This window comes from Odontesthes bonariensis, chromosome 9 (assembly GCF_027942865.1).
Source record: "Odontesthes bonariensis isolate fOdoBon6 chromosome 9, fOdoBon6.hap1, whole genome shotgun sequence".
NCBI classification, from domain to species: Eukaryota; Metazoa; Chordata; class Actinopteri; order Atheriniformes; family Atherinopsidae; genus Odontesthes; species Odontesthes bonariensis.
Window position 1 is genome coordinate 35,211,157 of NC_134514.1, and position 20,600 is coordinate 35,231,756.

Sequence of the window (20,600 nt, forward strand, 5' to 3'; positions counted from 1 at the left end):
AACAACGGAAGGCTTTCATTACTGGTTCAGGAAGTCTGCAGCAGGCAGCATGTCTGTGTGCTAAACTTATCCCCTTGTGGCAGGCAGCTTCAACTGTGGAAGGGGAAATAATAAGATGCTGTGACAGCTCTCTGGCAGTGGAGCTGGCCAAGAAGAAGGTATGCTTACAATTTCTGTGTCTGTTAGGACGAAGACTCAGATCACACACACAAGCAGAAACATACTCAAACACAAGTAGCTGAAAACTTTGCCTGGAGACACAGAGAAATGAGATGCTCATAAAACATGCATAGTGAAAACTCCAGCTCCAGGTCCCAGCTGGGTACCATTCAGAGACTGCATTTTAAAGGCTTATACTAACAACAGAGGTCTTGTAAAATAACTACAAACAGGTATAATGAGCAACTGATGTATTTTTTTTGTATTTAAAAAAGAAAAAAAAAAAATCAACATTTCAGTGTTTAAAAGCAAAAGGTTTCCAGTACCAGTATAATAGTTCTTGAGTCAAAGTTGAAAATGAATTGAAACCGTCCCAGTTTATTCTTCAAATGGATAAAGAGCTTATACAGCAATGATAAAGGCAGTCAAACACCTTCAATACAGGAATGCAAATTGAGGTGCAGTGCATGCTCGGGGACTTTCTATAGCCATGTATTGGCACAGTATTGTGCGTCACCAAACTGCTACACTTTCTTCACCCATGATAGGTCACAAAAAGGAAAAATGCCTAAAGTTCAGAGCTGTACAAACAGCCACCTGTAAAATACACAGCCCTGCTGTTACTACTCCACTGGCTTCTAACAATCTGGCCCATTCATCAAGCTGAAACTGGAATTTCAGGAAGGAAATGTTCTTTTTTAGGCCTTAATACTCTTAGAGTTATTATTTCGGGGACAGAAGGCTGGTGTGTTATCATTCACAGTGAGCTGTGTTTGTGAAGGAAAGAAGAAATGACATGACCTTTCGGGCTCACACTGCTGAGTGAAAGCAGACAGAAGCTACAGTCGCAGATATAGCTTAATGAGCACCTCACATTACCTGCACATAGTGTGTAGTCTCCTCTGGGGATATTTCCTCCCTGGGGCATCATGCTCTTCATCCTTAAGGCTTCCTCGGGGTGATTGAAGCGAAAAAAGGCTGACTGGCCAAAACACAGCATACAGCCTGGAAAGAAGCACAAATGTCTTTATATTATTGTATTCCATGGGATTTCAGGAACGATGGGGAAAAAAAAGAATTCATTAAGTTTAAAGGAATTACACTTAAAGTGTAAAGTATGGTTCAACTTATCTTTAAACTGAAAATTGACGACACATACAGATTCCATTTAAATACTCAATGTTAGTTTTAGCATAAAGTAATGCATACAAATTGATATACTGCCAAGCAAATAAAACAATAAGCATTCAAAAGAGTAATTGTGAGGTCTGACTTTTTTCTGGATGAACGATTTTGTGATGCAAATGTATTACTCTTTTGAACGCTTATTGTTTTGAGAAGCAAAACGCTTTATTTTTGTGGCCCCAGCCAACTAGCCTTCTTCCAACTAGACTACCTTCATCAACACCAAAACGAGGCTGGAACTCGGCTCACAGGACGCAGCAGAGGGTAAGAAAATGTTCATAAATAATATTGCTAGTATGGGATGTTGGATAAAGGTGAAAGGGGTCTGATGAGTCCAGACTGTGTGACTTTTTTGGACCAAAGTCAGTCCTTCCTGGGAAGCCATAGGGTGTATCAGAAGAGTCATTTTTTTCTTTAATAAGCTAAACGCTCTAGTAAAATAAATACCTCTCTCACTAAATGAAAGCCTTTTGGTTTACACAGACGAATAATCTGATGAGCCTCACCCTGATGTCGTCCGTCCACGGGAAACGCATCCAATTAAGCAGATAAGACTAAAAATGGGACTTTGGTGGCCAGAGTAAACAAAGTGAAGACAGACCGACTCTTTTAAAATAACAAACTTTACAATTCAAAGGAGATTCAGTTTATCAAACGTTAGATTTGATCAGATGTTTAGTAACTGGGGCCAAAAAAATATATAGAAAATACAATTATATAAAAAACATAATATAAATGCGTAAAAAAAATAAAGAATCCCAAAAGGAACATTTTATTGCTGCCACTGTTTTAGATAGTTAAAAGAGTGGAGTAAAGTAAAAATCAGACAGACTTTTGGGAAGTTGGAGTGTAGTAGAGAAGGAAATGTGTCTGAAATCTTCAGAGATTACCACGAATGACCTGGGGTGATATTTTTGTAGCTTGGCAACAATTTAGCTGATGATGTCACATGCAGCGTTTTCAGATAATAAAGATGGGCCCTCACTCTGCAGACAACGACAAATATTGATGTTTCATATATTCATATCTATTGTTAAACACCTTAAATGTTAGTTACAACTTGAAACAGCAGACCCTACCTGGCTTAAAGGGATAGTTTGCCTCTTTTGACATGAAGCTGTATGACATCCCATACTAGAAATATTATTTCTGAACATTTTCTTCATTTTCTTCTCCCTTGTATCACTCCGTGATTGCCACCTGCCGACAGCCGCGCCTGTTACGATGTTTACTGCTCGGAAGCAGGGGACTGCTCTCGGTCTGCACTTCGGTCTGCATGGTCTACACAGCAGGCAGTGATACGACGGGAGAGAGAAAATAGTGCCAAGCGATTGTGAGGTCTGACTTTTTCCTGGAGAACGATTTTGTGATGCAAATGTATTACTCTTTTGAACGCATATTGTTTTGAGAAGCAAAACACTTTATTTTTGTGGCCCCAGCCAACTAGCCGGACTACCTTCATCAATGCCAAAACTCGCCTGGAACTCAGCTCACAGGACGCAGCAGGGGGTAAGTCAATGTTCATAAATGATATTGCTAGAATGGGATGTCATACAGCTTCATGTCAAAAGAGGCGAACTATCCCTTTAAGAAATGATGTTGAGACATATTTAACTGCTACTTTGAAATGCACTGGTTACATATATTCTGAAGCACACAGCTATCCTGCCACTATTTCAAAGTTAAAAGATGGTGTTCATCTGGTGGTTTGTTGGTTCTATCCACTCCTGTTCCCCAACTGTTATAAATAAAGAATAAAGATTTTGTGCCATTGTTGCTGTTGGTTAATGGTGTCTCTACTGTGTTCTGTAGCTATAAAACAGGCACTGCTTATCCCTGCTTACTGTTCAGCCTTACATTCACTTCCATGAAAAAGCTCAATGGACCTAACACACCGAGTCGCTATGGTAATATCAATCCAATCCACTTACCGTCCGATTTGAAATGTCACTGAGCTCATGCACGTAATTAATCAGCATTTTAATGTGCCTTGAGCTCGGTGACAGATAAGCAAACGCTCCTTTATAGCTTTCTCAATATAGCCCTATTGTGTCCCACTGAGATTACAAGGGAAAGGTAAAGTCTACAGGGCAAGGCTGAGATAAGATCCCTTCCTGCCGTCAGGCCTGAGATAAAGGCAGAACCTTCTCCATCACACAGTTGGCTGTGATTAAGTACAGCAAAGTCAGATGCCCTTTTATTATGAATAGACGTACACTGACAGCCTCAGAAAAAAGGTCTGATTGATCATGAGCTGTGGGTGAGATGAAGAACAGGTGTTTACTCTGTTTGATGAGTGGTGTCAATATGCAGGCCAGCAGGAACAAAAACTAATTGTTAGATCCTTAAGCTGCCAGAGGCTGACATATCACAGCAGACGAATAACCCAGACATGCAAAAAAAGTTGAGGCACAGCATAAAAAGCTCTGATGAGGTAGAGGAAACAGATTTGATCCTTTTTTTGTGTAAAAAGCCATCTTTGCCTCCACCCCTATCACTTTGGGACACTTTGTTGGCAAAAATCAGCGCTGCATAATGCACCACAAAAGAAAAGAAGTTGTAAGTTTTAAAAGGTTTTTATTCTTAACTTGTTGTTTTGCTCACTTTTGCTAAAATTGTAGACTTTTCTGTGTTTGTTCTGCTGAGTGAGAAAAGAAGGGAGCTTTTGAAAAAGTTTGGAAAATGATGAGTTTGGATAGTGTAGTGATGATTGACACCTTTCATGTAGGTGACCTGGGTTCAAATTAGTGATGGGTCATGCGCACAAGCATCAGCTCTGAGAGCCGGCTCTTTGTAGTGAATCAGAAGAGCCGGCTCGCATCAAGTGAGAGCCGACTCCAAGTCCCAGCTCTGGTTAGCTTTGTTATGATTGGCCAGCATGGCAACCAGCATGCGGTATTCACGTGAGAATTAAGGAGTTTGGTTCTGGTTTTGGTTCTGTTCTATGGATTTGTTTGAAATTTTTTGGTTCATTTGTCCAATAAAAAAGTTTAATTGAGGACATTATTAATGTTAGCTTGAGTTTAGTTCTGTTCTGTGGATTTGTTTGAAGTTTATTGTTAATTTGTGCAATAAAAAAGTTTAATTGAAATAAACAAATGTAAAAGTGGTTTTGTCACAGAATAAATGCAAAGAATTAGGCAATTATAAGGTCTCTCATAAAAACACTGAAAGCAAAAGGGTTTTCAACACATAAACCATGATTTTTTTTTTTGCAAAGTTAAGGTAAAATATAGGCTACAAAAGATTCTAAATAAAGAGCCGTTCGGGAGTCGAAAGAGCCGGCTCTTCTTTGGGAGCCGAGTCAAAAGAGCCGGCTCTCGGAAAAGAGCCGAACTTCCCATCACTAGTTCAAATCCCCTGCATGAAAGGTATTACCTCCAGTAGGGGTCCTTAGGCAAGACCCCCTTCCCCTACCTGTAAGTTGCTTTGGATAAAAGTGTCTGCCAAATGCATGAACATGATGACAAACTTCCCCTTTACCTGCTCGTTGGGTTTTGTCAGTTGCTATGTTTTTATATCATGTCTACGGCAACTAATCAAACCAAGCTCTACATCTTTTTTACACCCATTACTTGTGCAAAGTATGTCAGTATTTAAGGAGATTATTTCTGAAACAGTGTAATCAATCATTGTACAAAACATTAAAAAAAAAAAAAAATGCTGGTCCTTGTGCTTTTAAGTACAGCAGTGGTGCTCAATACCACTTAAACACTGGTCCAGCAAATCCCACATGCCTGTATGAGAAGTCTAAGGGCAGCGTTTTGCTTATTAGCATTAGTCTTTTTTTCCACCTTCAGAATGTATGAGCATAGCACAGTACAGAGGCTGCTTATGAAAATTTCCATCAGCATTCCCTCTAGAGATTATTATACATCATTTTGGTCGGTACTTTCCACAGTTCAAATTATTTGACGATACTTGGCCATGAAAAGGAAAAACAAAAACATGCTGAATGGGACTTTTAAAAGTAGTCATCACGATGCTAATACTGCGGTCTGCGGAGCCACATCAGCCTCACATCAGACTCTCCATGCTCTCCTCTTCAACAGTCATTCAACTCCTTCACCCATCTCCTGTTTCCTCTGGATTCTGCCAGCTGCGCTCTCCTACCTCCACTCCCCTGACTCACAGCACACACTCATACCCCTGACTGAGCATGAGCTCCACTGTGAAGGTACTTCCACAGAATATAGTGGTGTGTCTAAAAGCCAGCATGTACCTGAGTCTGTACCAACAGACTCTTTGCTCATTCTGAGCAGGAGGAATCGGTGATGGCTCTGTGGCACATTGACTCACTCTTACGAAGCAGGTCTACCAAACAGAAAACCTATCTGATGGTAGTTTGGGACTTCATATATCTTCTTTTTTTTTTAAACTTAGGCAAGCGTAGATAAATGAAATGATTTTTCTGCATTAAATTAAATGCAGCAGTCTACAACAAATATATTTATGAAATTCATCAAGATTATGCAAGATGATTTTGGAACCTTGATGAAGATGTTGTAGAGTGACACTCTGAAGCATCCTGCAGGCACTTCCCCATGGATTAAACTTTGGTATGAACACGGTAAATATTGCTAGTAAGCAACAGCACATTTATTTTTGTCATTGTTAGCATGTCTGCATGTTGCTCTTAGCAGCTTGCTCAAATCGTCAGTGTTTGAGAAAAGCTTCAGAAAAGTACGAGACTATTGAGCTCATAGCAGTCAGAAAAAACATTGATTTTCGCCATATTTTTTTTTTTACAATGTCACATAAATCAGGCCAGGAATGATTTATCAACAAATCCTTCTGTAAATATCTTTGGAATACTGTTAAGTGTATAACTGGAAAGTTTGGTGTTAGTAGGTGCTCCATAGGCTGAGATATTGATACTGGAAAAATAAGGACAAAAAACTGATTTTGAGAAAACAGCATTTAAAGATTTAAATAGAGGAATTCAATAAATTTGTATTGGAAACAATTGTTCAAAAACGGAATAAATGGTCAGGCCCTTAGTAATACTAAAATTGAATAAAAAATCTTTATAGCAGGTTGAAAGAACACATATTGAAGGAGTAGACTGGCCCAAAATCTCAAAATTGACCACAGCATGAAAAATCCTTGTTTTTGCCTGCCGTGTCTCGCCTTAAAGGCATAAAAAGCCCCCAAAAAATAATAATATGAAAAAAAAAAAAAATTCAACAAATATGCCCCATCGGAATGAAGAGTCCTGCAGATGTTGACTGCATGCATGTGAGACTTCATGAACAACTGCAATACACTGAATACCTGGGACTAATGTAAATCGTCCCCTGCGCAGGCGGCATGTTTCAGCGTGGTCTTGGAGTGGACAGCCTGGCTGCAGTGGTGCAGAGGAGGCAGATGAGGAAAGACCCCTGTCCTCTTCTCCCTTCTCCTCTTGGCACAAACTGCTACTGGCAGCTGATACTCACTCACTGACTTCTCTGCTGCCCCCAAGGAAGCCTGACCCTGCAGCCCCTCCGTGTGTGTGCAGGAGCGTATGCTTTTGTGTGGTCTCTGATGGTGGTGGTGGTGGGGGGGGTCGGGGGGGGGCAAGGGATGAACACGTGATGACTCGGCAAAACAGAACACATGATTCAGTAACACTCAAACACATGCTCGTGGTGCACCGTTCAACACTGCTGTACCACACTGGTCTACAAATGAACAGGATGTAATGGTCACTGACTATTTAGTCACAGGATAGAGTTCACTGCATGTGGATGCTAAAAAATTCAGATTCCTCCGTAATCTACCTTCATATGTCATTGAAGGAGATGAGTCACAAAAAATACTTTAAAACCAGAGACAGTTATTTCAGCAGGGTCTGACTTTTTCCTGGAGAACGATTTTGTGATGCAAATGTATTACTCTTCTTTTGAACGCATATTGTTTTGAGAAGCAAAACGCTTAATTTTTGTGGCCCCAGCCAACTAGCCGGACTACCTTCGTCAATGCCAAAACGAGGCTGGAACTCTGCTCACAGGACGCAGCAGGGGGTATGTCAAATTTAATAAATGATATTGCTAATATGGGATGTCATACAGCTTCATGTCAAAAGAGGCGAACTATCCCTTTAACACTGTGTGTGTGTGTTTGTACTCTTAACAAAGAACCATAGAGGCATGGACAACATGTAAAGGTGTGGAATCTCCTTGCAAAGTTTCTCGTTAGAACAAGAATCCAGTTTGATGCTCTGTGGTCGTCTTTAAGTGTGTTACTGTAATCAGGATTTTGAATGGGCTGTTGATCCAGCTGTGTGCATGGTCAGCGTGCTTGTAGTAGATACATTCTGCGTAGTTTCGAGTTTGTGGGCTGCAGCCACACGTTGATGGATTCCAAGATGTGTGAAGATGACAAAATTAACATCACATACACTTGCACACACAAGAAAGCAGAGGCCATGAACAAACACATTCATCAGACATACAAACTGAACAATTACTTCTTCAGTTATTTGTTTTAATTCAACAATATAGATGGGGGATTTGGTTTTCTTTATCATCTCCAGTCCAAAAGTATATCTCCACATGTAACAGTCTCAAGTTGTGACCCTTTTTTCTTTTTTATACTTTTCACCAAGATATTATGACATTTTCTTGGTAAACAAGTGATTAATACACAGAAACTGAACTTTAATAAATGGCTTCCCACTGTACAACTGAAACACAAATCAAAGCTGGGGTGATATTTTTATTATTAATTTGGCAGCTTTCACTCAAATGTTAATTTGAAAGTCCATTTTTGGCCTTTACAACACTGTTCAGCCACTCCTGCTGTGAGGAAACACACTTCTGTGAGGAGGGAGACAACAGAACTCACAAATAAGTGCAGATTTATGGTCCAGTGAGAGGAGGAACATTTATTCAGGTGGAATGAGTCAGTGATATGGCAATGCTCTAAACAGACCATGTATCATATTCACTGGAGAGGCGGTGGGGTGGGGGGGGGGGGGGGGGGGTTGTCAGGCTCATAAATCATGCAGATATGCATTATGCAGCAGCTACATAGTGTTGACACAGGGAAACTGCTCTGCTTCATTTTGGAATTAAAGAAACTGAAAGGTAATTTATTGGAAGCACTTGGTCCATACACAGCCATGAACAGGAATGACAGATAGTCTACCTGGCACATTTCCAACTTTAACAGCATTTTTAAGGTGGCCTAGTAAAATCTTCAAGATGGAGCGAACAAGACAGGAGCTTATCCACAGCTCATCTCAACTGTCAGTTTATGGAACGAGCATCTGTTTCTAGTCACAAACACCAGACCCCACCCTAAAAGTCTGGCTTTTCTCATCTTATCTCGAGCACTGAAGAGATCTGTTGCAGACATGCCTTTCTCATATAAAACAGAGTGCTGGGTGGGCCAGTTAATGAGATCAGAGATATGCCGAAACCTAACCATGCAAAGAAATGAACCAAACCACTAAAATCTTTGTTTAGGTAAGAAGGCCTTTAAGTTAAAAACGCTTGGGATGAGTCTGTTTTTCGAACATGTCTACATGTTGCTGAACATGGTTCTGTCTTTATGGGCAAAACACAAGCTCACATATAATTACCATCACTAAGAAAGCTCCTAGCTGTCAATTATTTTAAGGATATTCTGTCAGATACCACTACACAACCAAAATGTCAATACCAGCATCAAACTGTTTTTGCCACTCATCTGTCATCTACGGTGGGATGCCATGGAAATATGAACCCGGGAGGGCAGGAAGGTGAGCTCTCTGGTGATGAACTTCCCCTGCAGCAGGGAGGGTGGTCTATTTGGCATTTGGAAATTATGTTTCTATACTTTCAACAAGCTGTAGCATTGGTAAATGAAAAATGAAGGAGATTTAAGACAAGTAGAAAACAACTAAATGGAATTTTATCCAATTAAGCTCTACAGGTTCAAGTTATGTCTAATGACTTTATGCTAAAATTGATAGTTTGACGACATAAAAATCAGGACACAGATCTCCTTTTTCTGTATTTCTGCATATTAAAGCCACATTAAGAGATTTTTAGCCACTTTGGAGCAGTTAAATGTGATTAAAACACTGTCAAAGCTGCAGCAACGAACCAAAACACAATGACCTCTTACTGCTGAAGCATCTTATCAGAACGGTGCATGTCAAGGTCTGGAACAAATCAGATGAAAAGCGACCAGTTGCTTCTTTTAACTATTATTTAACAGCATTAAGTGTAAAGACCTAAACAACGTTGACAACTTCATAATCAGATGACAGAATCAGAACATCTCCAAAACAGTAAACCAGCAAACGTCACACAGAGCATATTCAGAAAGTTTATACAGATTAATGCATCTTCAAATTTTGCTTTGAGAAACTTCTCATAAAGCGTAAAAATTATAAAACACAAATTTGGTTAAAAAAATTAAGAGTCATTTTTTTAAGCTGTTTAACATCTCAGATGGAATATAACATTCCTTTTTGTCACTTTATTAGCTCTTCTTTTTTTATGTTACCATTTATTTTTGCAATACATAAAAAAGAAAATACAAAAATAGTTTTACATTCCTTTAGTGTTTAGAAAGTCAAAAAAATCTGTTATAGCATAGCACTGACCAGACAAGGCATGGCTAGGCCTTGTCTAATTAACTCCCACATCAATAAACGTAACCAATCTGACAATAATATTATTGGTTCGTTGGAAATTCAAATAATTTATAACCATAATTTCTTACCATTCATGAAATTGTCCAACTGTCATTACAGGGACTGAGGACATGCCTTTTTTTTTTTCTACGTGTGCGGTGCCCCTTTGTTTGGACAACATTTAGAAAATAGGAAATAACTATATTATTATATTATATTAAAAAATATAACTGGATGCCAAAAACTTGTTTTCTCATCTAAAATTGCCTTTGAAGATCTTGTGTTAGTTTTGAATAAAAACTTACTGTGACCTGGTTAGAAGGAATTCCTATCATTAGAATAAATTATACTTCTTGCTCAGTGGTCAGGTAGTAAGAAGCACATCCCATTTTGGCATGCCAGTGATCGACAGTTCGAGTCCTGACTGTGGCAATTTTTGCTGCGTGTCCTTACCCCAGTCTTTCTCCCCCCATTCCCGTCTCTCTCCACTAACCTGTCATTAAAGGAAAAATTGCCTGAAAAAAAACATTTGAGGAAAAAATAAATAAATAAAGGAAGAGAAAAATAGCCGAGGATGACTGCTCTATAGGAGCCTAATTTACCTGAGAAATAACAGCATTAAATGTTATGAATAATGATTTATATTAGGGCTGAAACAATTCCTCGAGTTCCGAGTAACTCAATTACAAAAAAAACCTCAAGGCAAAAATTCTACCTCGAGACTTCGTTAAATTCCTATGACGCAGGGATCATTGTTTCTGAGGAAGCACACCACTAGAGCATGTTGCATTCAGAATTCAGTTGGCGCGATGGCGAAGAGCCAAGAAACAGTCTGTAAACGGCAGAAAATGTCCAAAGTTTGGGATCATTTCACACTTAAAAAAAAGACGACAACAAGGTGCACATTGCACCTTGTAGACACATGGTCTACTGCAAAGTAGAACTGGCGTACCACAACAGCAAGATGTCCATGATTCAACATCTGAACCGTAAGTATCCAGTTGTTAATGTAGTTCACCAAGCGTCGCCGACACAAGATAACGTATCCATTGATGTTAACTGACTTAATGTTTAAAAACGCAAAATAATTTTTTTATTCGATTACTCGATGGAATAATCTGTAGATTACGCGACTACAAAAAGATTCGATAGCTACAGCCCTAATTTATATTATGGTGGATCAAGTGGCAATGGAATTAATTTCTGTCAATCAAAAGCATCTCTGACCTAAAACTACAGGTTTTAACTGAATGTTCCACCCAATTTATGTTGAACTTCACTGGTTAACAGCACTGAAGTGTGTCCCGTTCATTGTTAAAATAACATACGTCGCTTACCTTTGTCAACCACTCAGAGACAGTTCATTAGCAAGGATTTCAATCAGTACATTGTGTCTTGTGCATTACTAAAGTTTAAAATCTGACATGACTATGTCGGCTTTAGTTATTCAAAACACACCAGTACTTCTAAATCTTTTTCTCTTTTCCTCCCTCCTTCAAAAGAACCCACTGACCCTGGGTAAGCATGTCGGTATTCTTCCAAGAACCAACAGTTCACAAACATCTCAGGATCACTTTCCTTAACGGCTGAGCTCAGCAAATCAAGCTGCGGTAGAAACTTAATCAAGGGCTGAGCTTCCAAGTCTCTCCAGAAGGAAAATGTGATGCATTTCAGCCTTCATGAAAGCAAATCCATTAAGTCATTCAGGACAAAAACTGACAGGGGTGTCAAAAGGGGGAGGAGACGAGTTTAGGCATAAAAAAAACACCAGCTAATCATTTAGATTGACCAGTCTGAGGAGAAAAGTGTTCCGTCTCAAGGAAACAATCTCATTGAGTGACTCTCCCGAGGCAACTGTTCCATCAATGGTTTCATCACTCTGAGTGCACTCTGAGTATTACTGCAAGAACAGCAGTTTTCAGCTGCACTCTGCATCCTGTATGACTCCCACCAAGAAAACAGCCCGACACAAACAAGGAATGTGTTTTTTATTAGGTCATGTTAGCAACCCATTTATGTGCACAGAGCTTTTCATGTTATGAAATCAGGAATGAAGAGGACGCATACTGTAAAGATCATCACTTTCCGACAAGGACACCATAACCCCACTCTCAGATAAAACTGAAGAACAGCCAAGTGGATTAGAGAAGGACATACTGTCGTACAGAAAGGATGCAGACCAAGTCAAGATAGCAACGTTTCTCCAAAATCTAAAAACCTGTGGTCCTCTTTCAGTAGCAAACAGAGCAGCAGGTTATTCTTAAAGTAAAAAAAAAAATTACATATTTAGAAACTTTAACTTTCTTAACACATTGACTCCCAAGTCACGTAAAACTACGTTTTTACTGCCCATGCGTTGGCTCCCACATGGTAAAAATACATTTTTACGTTTTTTTTATGGATTCTGAATCTATACATTCTAATGCACATTCTGTGTGATTTTTGTAATTATGTGATGAACAGAACTGACATAGATGGCAGTCAAAAACTGGTGTCATCATCTGGACATTTTGATCATTACGCCAATGGCTTTGCGTCAACTCAAGAACAGTTTTGATAACGCTGCATTGATTGTTGTGCATTTCCGCATTTTGTCCAATCGCACGTGTCGGTTTCCAGAGGGTGGCGGTAAAGTAACATAAACAACAACAAGAAGGAGAAGAAGACACGCGACAAGTCTAAGGAGGCGGTCTTATGAACAGGTTAGCTTTGCAACATGCGACACGACGCAAATCCTCTGACCCGGATATGTAAGTATCTAAAGTGCGACAGGCTGAAAGAGCGCACGTTTCACAAAAGCCCCTATATCTCAGTTTGTTGTTGATTTTGGTGGATACCCGCCTTGGTTTAGCTAAGTATAGCTCGCTAATGGCGGCACCTAGAGACACGCAGTTTTGACCCACAAAGAGTTTAAAGTCTCAGCTTTCAAACGAGCCATAACATGTTTCAGTGGCCCTATCACATAATATGCTGTGACTGTACAAAAAACGTCAAAAGAATTGTTTAGAACGCTGGGATTCTACGACATAATTCTGTAAAAACCGCCGGTATTCAATGTGTTAATTAATCGTTATTCTTTTATGACCTTAAAATCAATTACTTATTTTTTATTTAGACGATGAGTGATTCATAGACCTCTATGGACGGCACAAGAGTAAACAAGTCACCTCGCCTAGAAAAGGGACCTGGCCCCAGGAGCCAAGGCTCACTCAGGCTCAGCTAAGTCGTAGGAGGGAAGGTTCTGACTGTTGTTTGAGCATATGCACTAAACAGACAGGTTGGGGACATGGAATCTGAATGGCACATGTTCAGGACCTTCACTGCAGATGCAGCTTCCATGAGCTGTGGCCTAAAACTCAGGTATGAGAGGAATTCAGTGAGGCCATGGAGAATGACTGTCTGTTGGCCTCGAAGGTGGTTTGGCAAACCATTCGAGAACTCAAAGAGAAAGCAGGGTCCGTCCCAGGTTGTACGTGATGTGGGTGGAGATCTGCTTACCTAAACTGAGGATATTGTGGGGTGGTAGAAGGAGCACTTTGAGGATCTCCTATACGGCTAGCATGTCCTCCATTGAGGAGGCAGAGTCTGAGGAAAGTCCACTGATGGAATAACATGGTCATTGAGTATATTCTGGTAGTCAGCTGACCTCATTCTTTGGGCACATAAAGTTGCTGAACCTAGACCTGACCAACTGCAGCAACCCCAAATCATAGCACTGCCCCCACAGCCTTGTACGGTAGGCATTAGGCATGATAGGTGCATCATTCAGCTGCCTCTCTTCTTACCCTGATGTGACCATCACTCTGGAACAGGGTAAATCTGGACTCATCAGACCACATGACTTTCTTCCATAGCTCCGGAGCCTTATCTTTAAGCTCCTTAGCAAATTGAAGCCTTTTTTTCCGATTTGTCACACTGATAAGTAGTTTTCTTAAGGCTACACACCTGTTTAGTCCCAGTCCCTTGAGTTCCCTTTGCATTGTACGTGTGGTGGAAGTACTCTTACTTTCACAATTCAACATAGCCGTGAGTTCTGTTGTTTTTTTATGATTTTATTTCACCAAAGTGATCGCCAATCATGATCATTCAAGATTTTTTTCGGACCACATTTATTCCTCGAAGATGATGGTTCCCCACTATCCTTCCAGTTTTTAATAAAGCGTTGGACAGTTCTTAACCCAATTTTAGTCATTTCAGCAATCTCCTTAGATGTTTTCCTTCCTTGATGCATGCCAATAATTTGACCTGAAACAGATTAACATCTTTTCCACGACCACAGGATGAGTCTTCCGACATGCTTGTTTAAGAAATGAGAAGCTACTCACTGCATCAGTTAGGGTTAAATAACTTGTTGTCTGCTGATACGTAACCATCCATGCATTAATTATCCAATGGGAGGCTCTTACCTATTTGCTTAGTTAAATCCAGGTGGTGACCTTTTTTTTTTTTTTTTGGAGTGTGTTTTTTTGGAGTATTTTTTCCATTACGTAGGAGATATTCATTATCCAGGGCTGCACAGTAGTGTGGTGGTTAGCACCAAGAGGGGTTCCTGGTTCTCCCTGTGTATGTGTGGGTTCTCTCCAGGTACTCTAGCTTCCTCCCACTGCCATGCATGTGTCCTCCAGGATAATTGGCGACTCTAAAACAGAGTGAGTGTATGCATGGTTGTTTGTCTCTATGTGGCCCTGTGATAGACTGGCGACCTGTCCAGGATGTATCCCACCTCTCACCCAATGACAGCTGGGATAGGCTTCAGCCCCCTTGAGTTTGATTAAGCAGGTATAGAAATGGATGGATGAATATTCATTATCCAGATTGAAAGGCAAAAAAGAAAATGTCTCTATGTAAAAAAAAATAAAAAAAAACCTAATGTGATACAATACAACTGTGACTTGTGGCTGACGAGCATAATGATTGTAAACCGCTTTCAGTATTCCTATGGAACCACTCGGGCCAATCAGTGTTAGAGTATTAGGGGGCCATTCTGAGGAAAAGTCCACTCTGAGGAAAATTGTGATTTTACTGTAATGCACAACAAGCAAATGTGCCACCACCAAACCACCAGCATGGGACATCAATGAAGTGTTTGGAGGATGTGAAGACAAAGAGATGCCCACAACTATGGCTAACAGTTGCTATGGAAAGCTGAGCTGCTTTACAGCCTGAGTAAAGGCCAGTGAGTCAAACCCACCAGTTAATCAATGACTGCTTTTCGCCAAGCCAGAGGGTGTCACACACAGACACACATACCAGAGGAAGATATGGGGCTGGTCTGAAAGGAGAACACAGAGCCACACACAGGAGGAGGAGGCTGTGGAGGTCTAACCTTGCATTCCCATCATGTGGGAGATAATCACCCAAACAAATGAAAGATTGGAAGGAATAACTTGGAAAAAGTGATGATACACTGGAACAAGTCTGACGCCAGCAAAATGCCACAAGTTGCTCCTGGCCAACAGCTCCAAACACATGCTTTCCAGTTTAAGTTGTGCAGCTAATTTGATTTGAGGATAGGTCACATGCAAAAATCCAGGAAGTAGGCAGTGTCATACCCATCTTATAAACTGTAAAGATTATATAGCACGTGGAACAAATCAATAAGTCAGCATTTTCGGTGTACTTAAATTTATATTTCTATAAATAACATATTTAAAAGCTGAGACATCCAGATTTTTATCTCCTACATGGGATCAAGTACTAAAATTCCGAGATTGATTCCAACATTTCACAAAAAGCATCTGGTTACTTCCCTCAGAGCCACCAGACAACTTTAAGCTGTGCTTTACAAAGACTGAGGCTACGGCTACACGAAAACGAAACGAGGGTTTTTTTGAAAACGGGTACGAAAATTATTGCGGCCATACGGCAACGCTGCTGTAAAGACTCAGGTCCAGACGAAAATGATGAAAAACGATGAAACGATGCAGTACACACGAAACACCTCTAGGTGCGCTGTAAGCCACCCCCACCGGTTACACCAGAACAATAGAAGAAGCAATGCGCTTGCGTGTACGCCCCTACTTCCACCAGCGCGAAGCTCACGTTCCTTCAACAACGCCGCTGTAGTTAGCAGTGTCTGCAGCAGTGCTGCTATCAATGTTGTGGGGTCCATGATGATCGCTGTCTGTCCTTGTTGTCTTGTCTTCTTCTTCCGGATTTTGAATGGAAGCCGCTTTTTGTTCTGGTCACTGACGTATGTGTATACGTCACTGCGTTAGCCATGTGACTGACGCAGAAACGTTTTCGCTGTAACAATGGAAACGAAACGACACCGTTTCCAAATCTTCCCACTCTGGAACCCGTTCTCAAAAACTATCGTTTTGGGGTAGTGGGAACGCCGGCTCCGTGTGGCCGCGACAGCCAAACGATAAGAAAAAGTATCGTTTACAGTGAAAAACGTTTTCGTGTAGCCGTAGCCTGAGATGTACCCCCTGTAACGTGTCAACTTTACAACACTTGTCATAATCAGATCCCACTGCTCACCGTGTCCACATACCAGATGCTTCCTCGAGCAGGTCGTCAGCTGCTGTCTCCACTGGACGCTCATCACAACAACATGGTAGTGGCAGATTACAGCTCATCTGAACAGATGTTTTCTGCTTCCCCACCCCCACCACCCATCCACCTCCTTCGCTTTATTTATGTCAGAACAACGACAGACAAACCCCCGTTGTTGAACACGCTCCCAGAGGCAGATGGCCACCTTGTGATCTACAGGTTTAGCTGTGAACTGTAGCTCAGAGTGGACCAATCTGCGTAGATTTCCCCCCATACGGATGTGACAACAGTTCATTTTGAAGCCTGGCTTTGCGGCTGCATGCATTGATACGATACAACTTTTCTTTGTCTCTTGTTTAATGTTCAGCGTGCCTGCATGTTGTGCTTCAAATAAAATTGATCAAAATAGATTTGCACATTTCAAATCGGGTTAGAAAAAATGGCTTACTTGTGTTACATTTAAAATTCTAAAACGATGCAGGGCATCGGGGCCTTAAATTAATTTTCCAATACTGAATGGAATTCTCCCCTTACCTGCTTCACATTTGAAGGAACACCAACTGTGACCTTAGCTACAGGTGTTTCGCTGTCCTATTATTAACATAAAATGTTTTTTTTGTCCCTTTCCTTCAACTTTAGGGATTTAATCATAAATAAAAATGGCCAGAGTTGGTGAGAATCGAGGTAAAATAAGACTAATAGTAGAACTTGAAGACAAGCTGTGAATATTATAGGAGATGAAACACAGCACGCAAGTCTGCCTATTCAGACGGTGCCTACATTCATGATACTATAGCCTCGTTTCCACTGTCAGTACAGTTCGGGTCACTTCGTATCAGTACGGGTCAGTTCGGAGCGGTACGGTACGGGTCGGGTCGCTTTGGGGTCAGCTTTGCGTTCCCACTGTACAAAGGGGACCCTCAGGGGTGGGCGGAGTGTGTGCCGAAGCGTAAATAGCCAATAACAGCAAATAACAAATAACGTCCATAATTTCGAACCACCTCCAAGCTTCTTCAGCTTAATGCCACACTGACTCGGGGTCCGGTTGAAACCACTCTCTGACATTTTTGCGGCAATCTGCTGGAAAACTTTTTGGTCTGGCACAGCGCCATCGAGTTCCCGCTGCACAGCCTCCTCACCAACACCGGAGAGCAGAGCCTGGAACCGGTACTGTGTGCTCGGTACCCCAAGCAGAAGGGTTCCAAAAATGCTAATGGGTACAATGGGACCGGTACGCTTTCGTGGTAATGGATACACTGAAATAAGCGAACCGTACCAGACTGCATAGTGGAAACGGGGCTTAAAGTACATACAACCAGTATGTACTATAGCAGGAGTTCCCAAACGTTTCCATGCCAAGGCCCCCCAAACAGTATTAGCTTCTGGCCGGGGACCCCCTTTGCAAACCACAGACAATGCTACAAAATATGTTAAAAAAAAATCAACTTTTAGAACGTATTTTCTTTCTTTTCTTCACGGACAGTAGCTTGCCGTGTGAATGCAGCCTGACTAAATGCTCTTCTTTACGTCTGAAGAAGTCAACCGTTTTTTCGGACTCTGGCGGATGTTTTTGTATCAAGTGACGCTGAAGTTTCGAAGGTTTTGAACACTCATTTGAGAGGGTCTCCAGACAGAGGACGCATTTCAGGCAATCGTGGCCATTTTTCTGTATGGCTGTAAAGCCAAACTTAATGTATGCTGCCTCTTACTGATACTTTCTGATTTTAGTCAGCCAGTTCTTTCGGTCTCTTACAAGTCAAAAATCTGTCCATTTTGGCTAGCTAGCTACACGCTAGCTTGAGGAGCAGAGCAGCTTCAGAACAGGCGCAAACCGCCAGGTCTACCATGTTTTGACTGGCAGCCAATCAGAAAGACAAGCATGGCAAATAACATTTCGATATGATATATTATTATAAATTGTATTTTACAATACTGATTAAAAAAATGTGACAATTTTTGAAAATGATGTTTAAAAATAATTTAATTCTATTTTTTTATTTTTGCATTTTTTTCTCATCTTCACTCCAATTTTCTGAGGCCCCCCTAGCGCCCCCTGGCCCCCACTTTGAAAACCACTGTACTATAGACTCATTCATATGGAGCGGGGAATTCCGAACAAGCCGCTGGTATATTTGTAGTATTTAATCGCAGAGTCATTTGGAGATGTTCCTTTGACCTCGCAGCAGTAAGAGGATGTACACTCAGACTGTGTCAATAACAACAAGCAGGAACACCCGGTGCACACTGACTCAGCACAGGTCCACCAGCTGCTGCCAACTTCATGCCCCTGTGGTCCCCAATATCTGACCTGTGCCCGGGGCCTGCTGGGAGTCACATCACTCTCACAGGAGCCTGATGAGTGTTTGCAGAGGAGGGGGGCTTCTCTCTGACTCCTCACATCCTTTCTTTACAATGAGGGTCAACACAATGTGTCACAGATAGCAGATGCTTAGCAGCACTGGTGATGGAGAAAGAGTGGCAGCACTTGTAAGAGCAGTAGGAAGGTCCTGGGTTTGAAAACCTAACGTTACCAGAACTCCTGAAGAGACCTCAGAATAAGCAGATGGAATGGAAGTTGTATTCTCTTCCAGTCATCAGCCCCAGTTAGCTCACACTAGCAACCAGGAATAACAGTGAAACAGTATCCAGACACGGTGGGGTCTGCTCATGCCAGACTGGGTGGGAGGTATCTGCAGATCTGGCAGGGTGTATATGTTTGTGGTCTAAGAATAAAACTCACGTGGAGGCAGTGGGAAGTTGGGACCCGGTGCTGGGGGACTGTGACGTCACAGCAGGTGATCGTGTTGCACGTCTTGAATGACAGACCAAACTCCGTTTAGCGAGTCGAACAATTTGAAATTCTCCCGGTGAAAAGCGAAATATATTCGCGTTAAACTGGGACCCAAAACACTGGAATCGCGTCAGAGGAATAATTGGAGGGATTCGGCTTAAAATATATAATCCCCCCAAAACTCTTTATGCACACTAAATACTTTTCTATTTGCGCGCACCGCTAACAACCGGCCACATGGTTTGCGATAGATAGATAGATAGATAGATAGATAGATAGATAGATAGATAGATAGATAGATAGATAGATAGATAGATACTTTATTGATACCGAAGGAGATTCAAGATTCAAAACGACCAATTGACAATCTTAAGAGTATATTTTCAAAAGTTGTGCTGGACAAAGAAATTACGAATGTAACAGAACCCTCAACCAATTTGTGAATAGGTTATTTAGTAAATATTCCAATATGGCCGTCTATTATGATGTATAAAATATTTCATATAAATAATTAAAGTGGCTAAGAAGTGCTTAGTAACAGTAATACATGAGCAACATGGGCCCGGTGCATTGGGACCTCATTCAAGAGCCAACAAGAAGCACTTTCGGTTGAGGTTCCCGTCTGTAAACTAACGACACCCTCCACTGGCTCACACAAGACAACATGCAACCGCCTACTATAAAACACCGAGAGCCTTCAATCCAACACAGTTTAAAAAAAAAAAAAAGAAAGAGGCCAACTTACTTTAGATCATATGAATGAAACTTTCCTCCTCTCCCTCCGCCGGTTTCATCCCCTCTGCTCCTTTAAATAAAACCACGTGTTTTGTCCGTTTCACTGAGTTATTGTCGAACAACAGCAGCGTTTATGGGCTTTTTGTCCGAGCGCGCTTTTGTCATGATAATCCTATAACCCTGTAGACTAATATATTCTGCAGAAATCTGAAAGTTCACAATGGGAGCTGTCTGTTCTCCTACTTGTTCAAACGTGAGCTCATCCGTGCGTTGGAATATCCCAGCTCATTCCAACCAGTGCGGGAGTTTACAGTCATTGTGATCTCTCTCCATTGTCTCTTCTTCCCCCGGCCCGCGCGCTTGTGGAGGAGTAAAAAAGACGCTATCTCCCCTGCTGTCGGTGATCCCGCACAAAACAGCTGGCTCACAGTCACCTCCCAGCCCGCAGAGAGAGCCGGGACTGTCAGAGAGGAGGAGGAGGAGCAGGAGGAAGGGGAGAAGGTGGGGATCCTGAGTCAGAGCGGTGCGGTGAGGGAAGGAGTGAGGCACGAGACATTAGGGGCCCGTCGAGACGCATTCAATTCTGGAGTAATTACTAGCAGAGGTGTGACCAGAATGGCATGT

General features: G+C 41.4%; 1 protein-coding gene across 13 annotated transcripts in view; it reads right to left on the minus strand.

Moving 5' to 3' along the window:
• The window catches only part of phldb1b (pleckstrin homology-like domain, family B, member 1b), a 127,439-nt gene that overhangs the window by 61,182 nt on the left and 45,657 nt on the right, over nt 1-20,600 (minus strand). For 11 of the 13 annotated variants that reach the window (XM_075474128.1, XM_075474123.1, XM_075474122.1 and 8 more), the window contains exon 5: nt 1,039-1,164. In XM_075474128.1, the coding sequence (XP_075330243.1) occupies nt 1,039-1,164 (126 nt within the window). Of the gene's footprint in view, nt 1-1,038; nt 1,165-19,986; nt 20,436-20,600 lie in introns of those variants that run through there. The other 2 variants (XM_075474131.1, XM_075474130.1) reach the window with 2 other exon arrangements.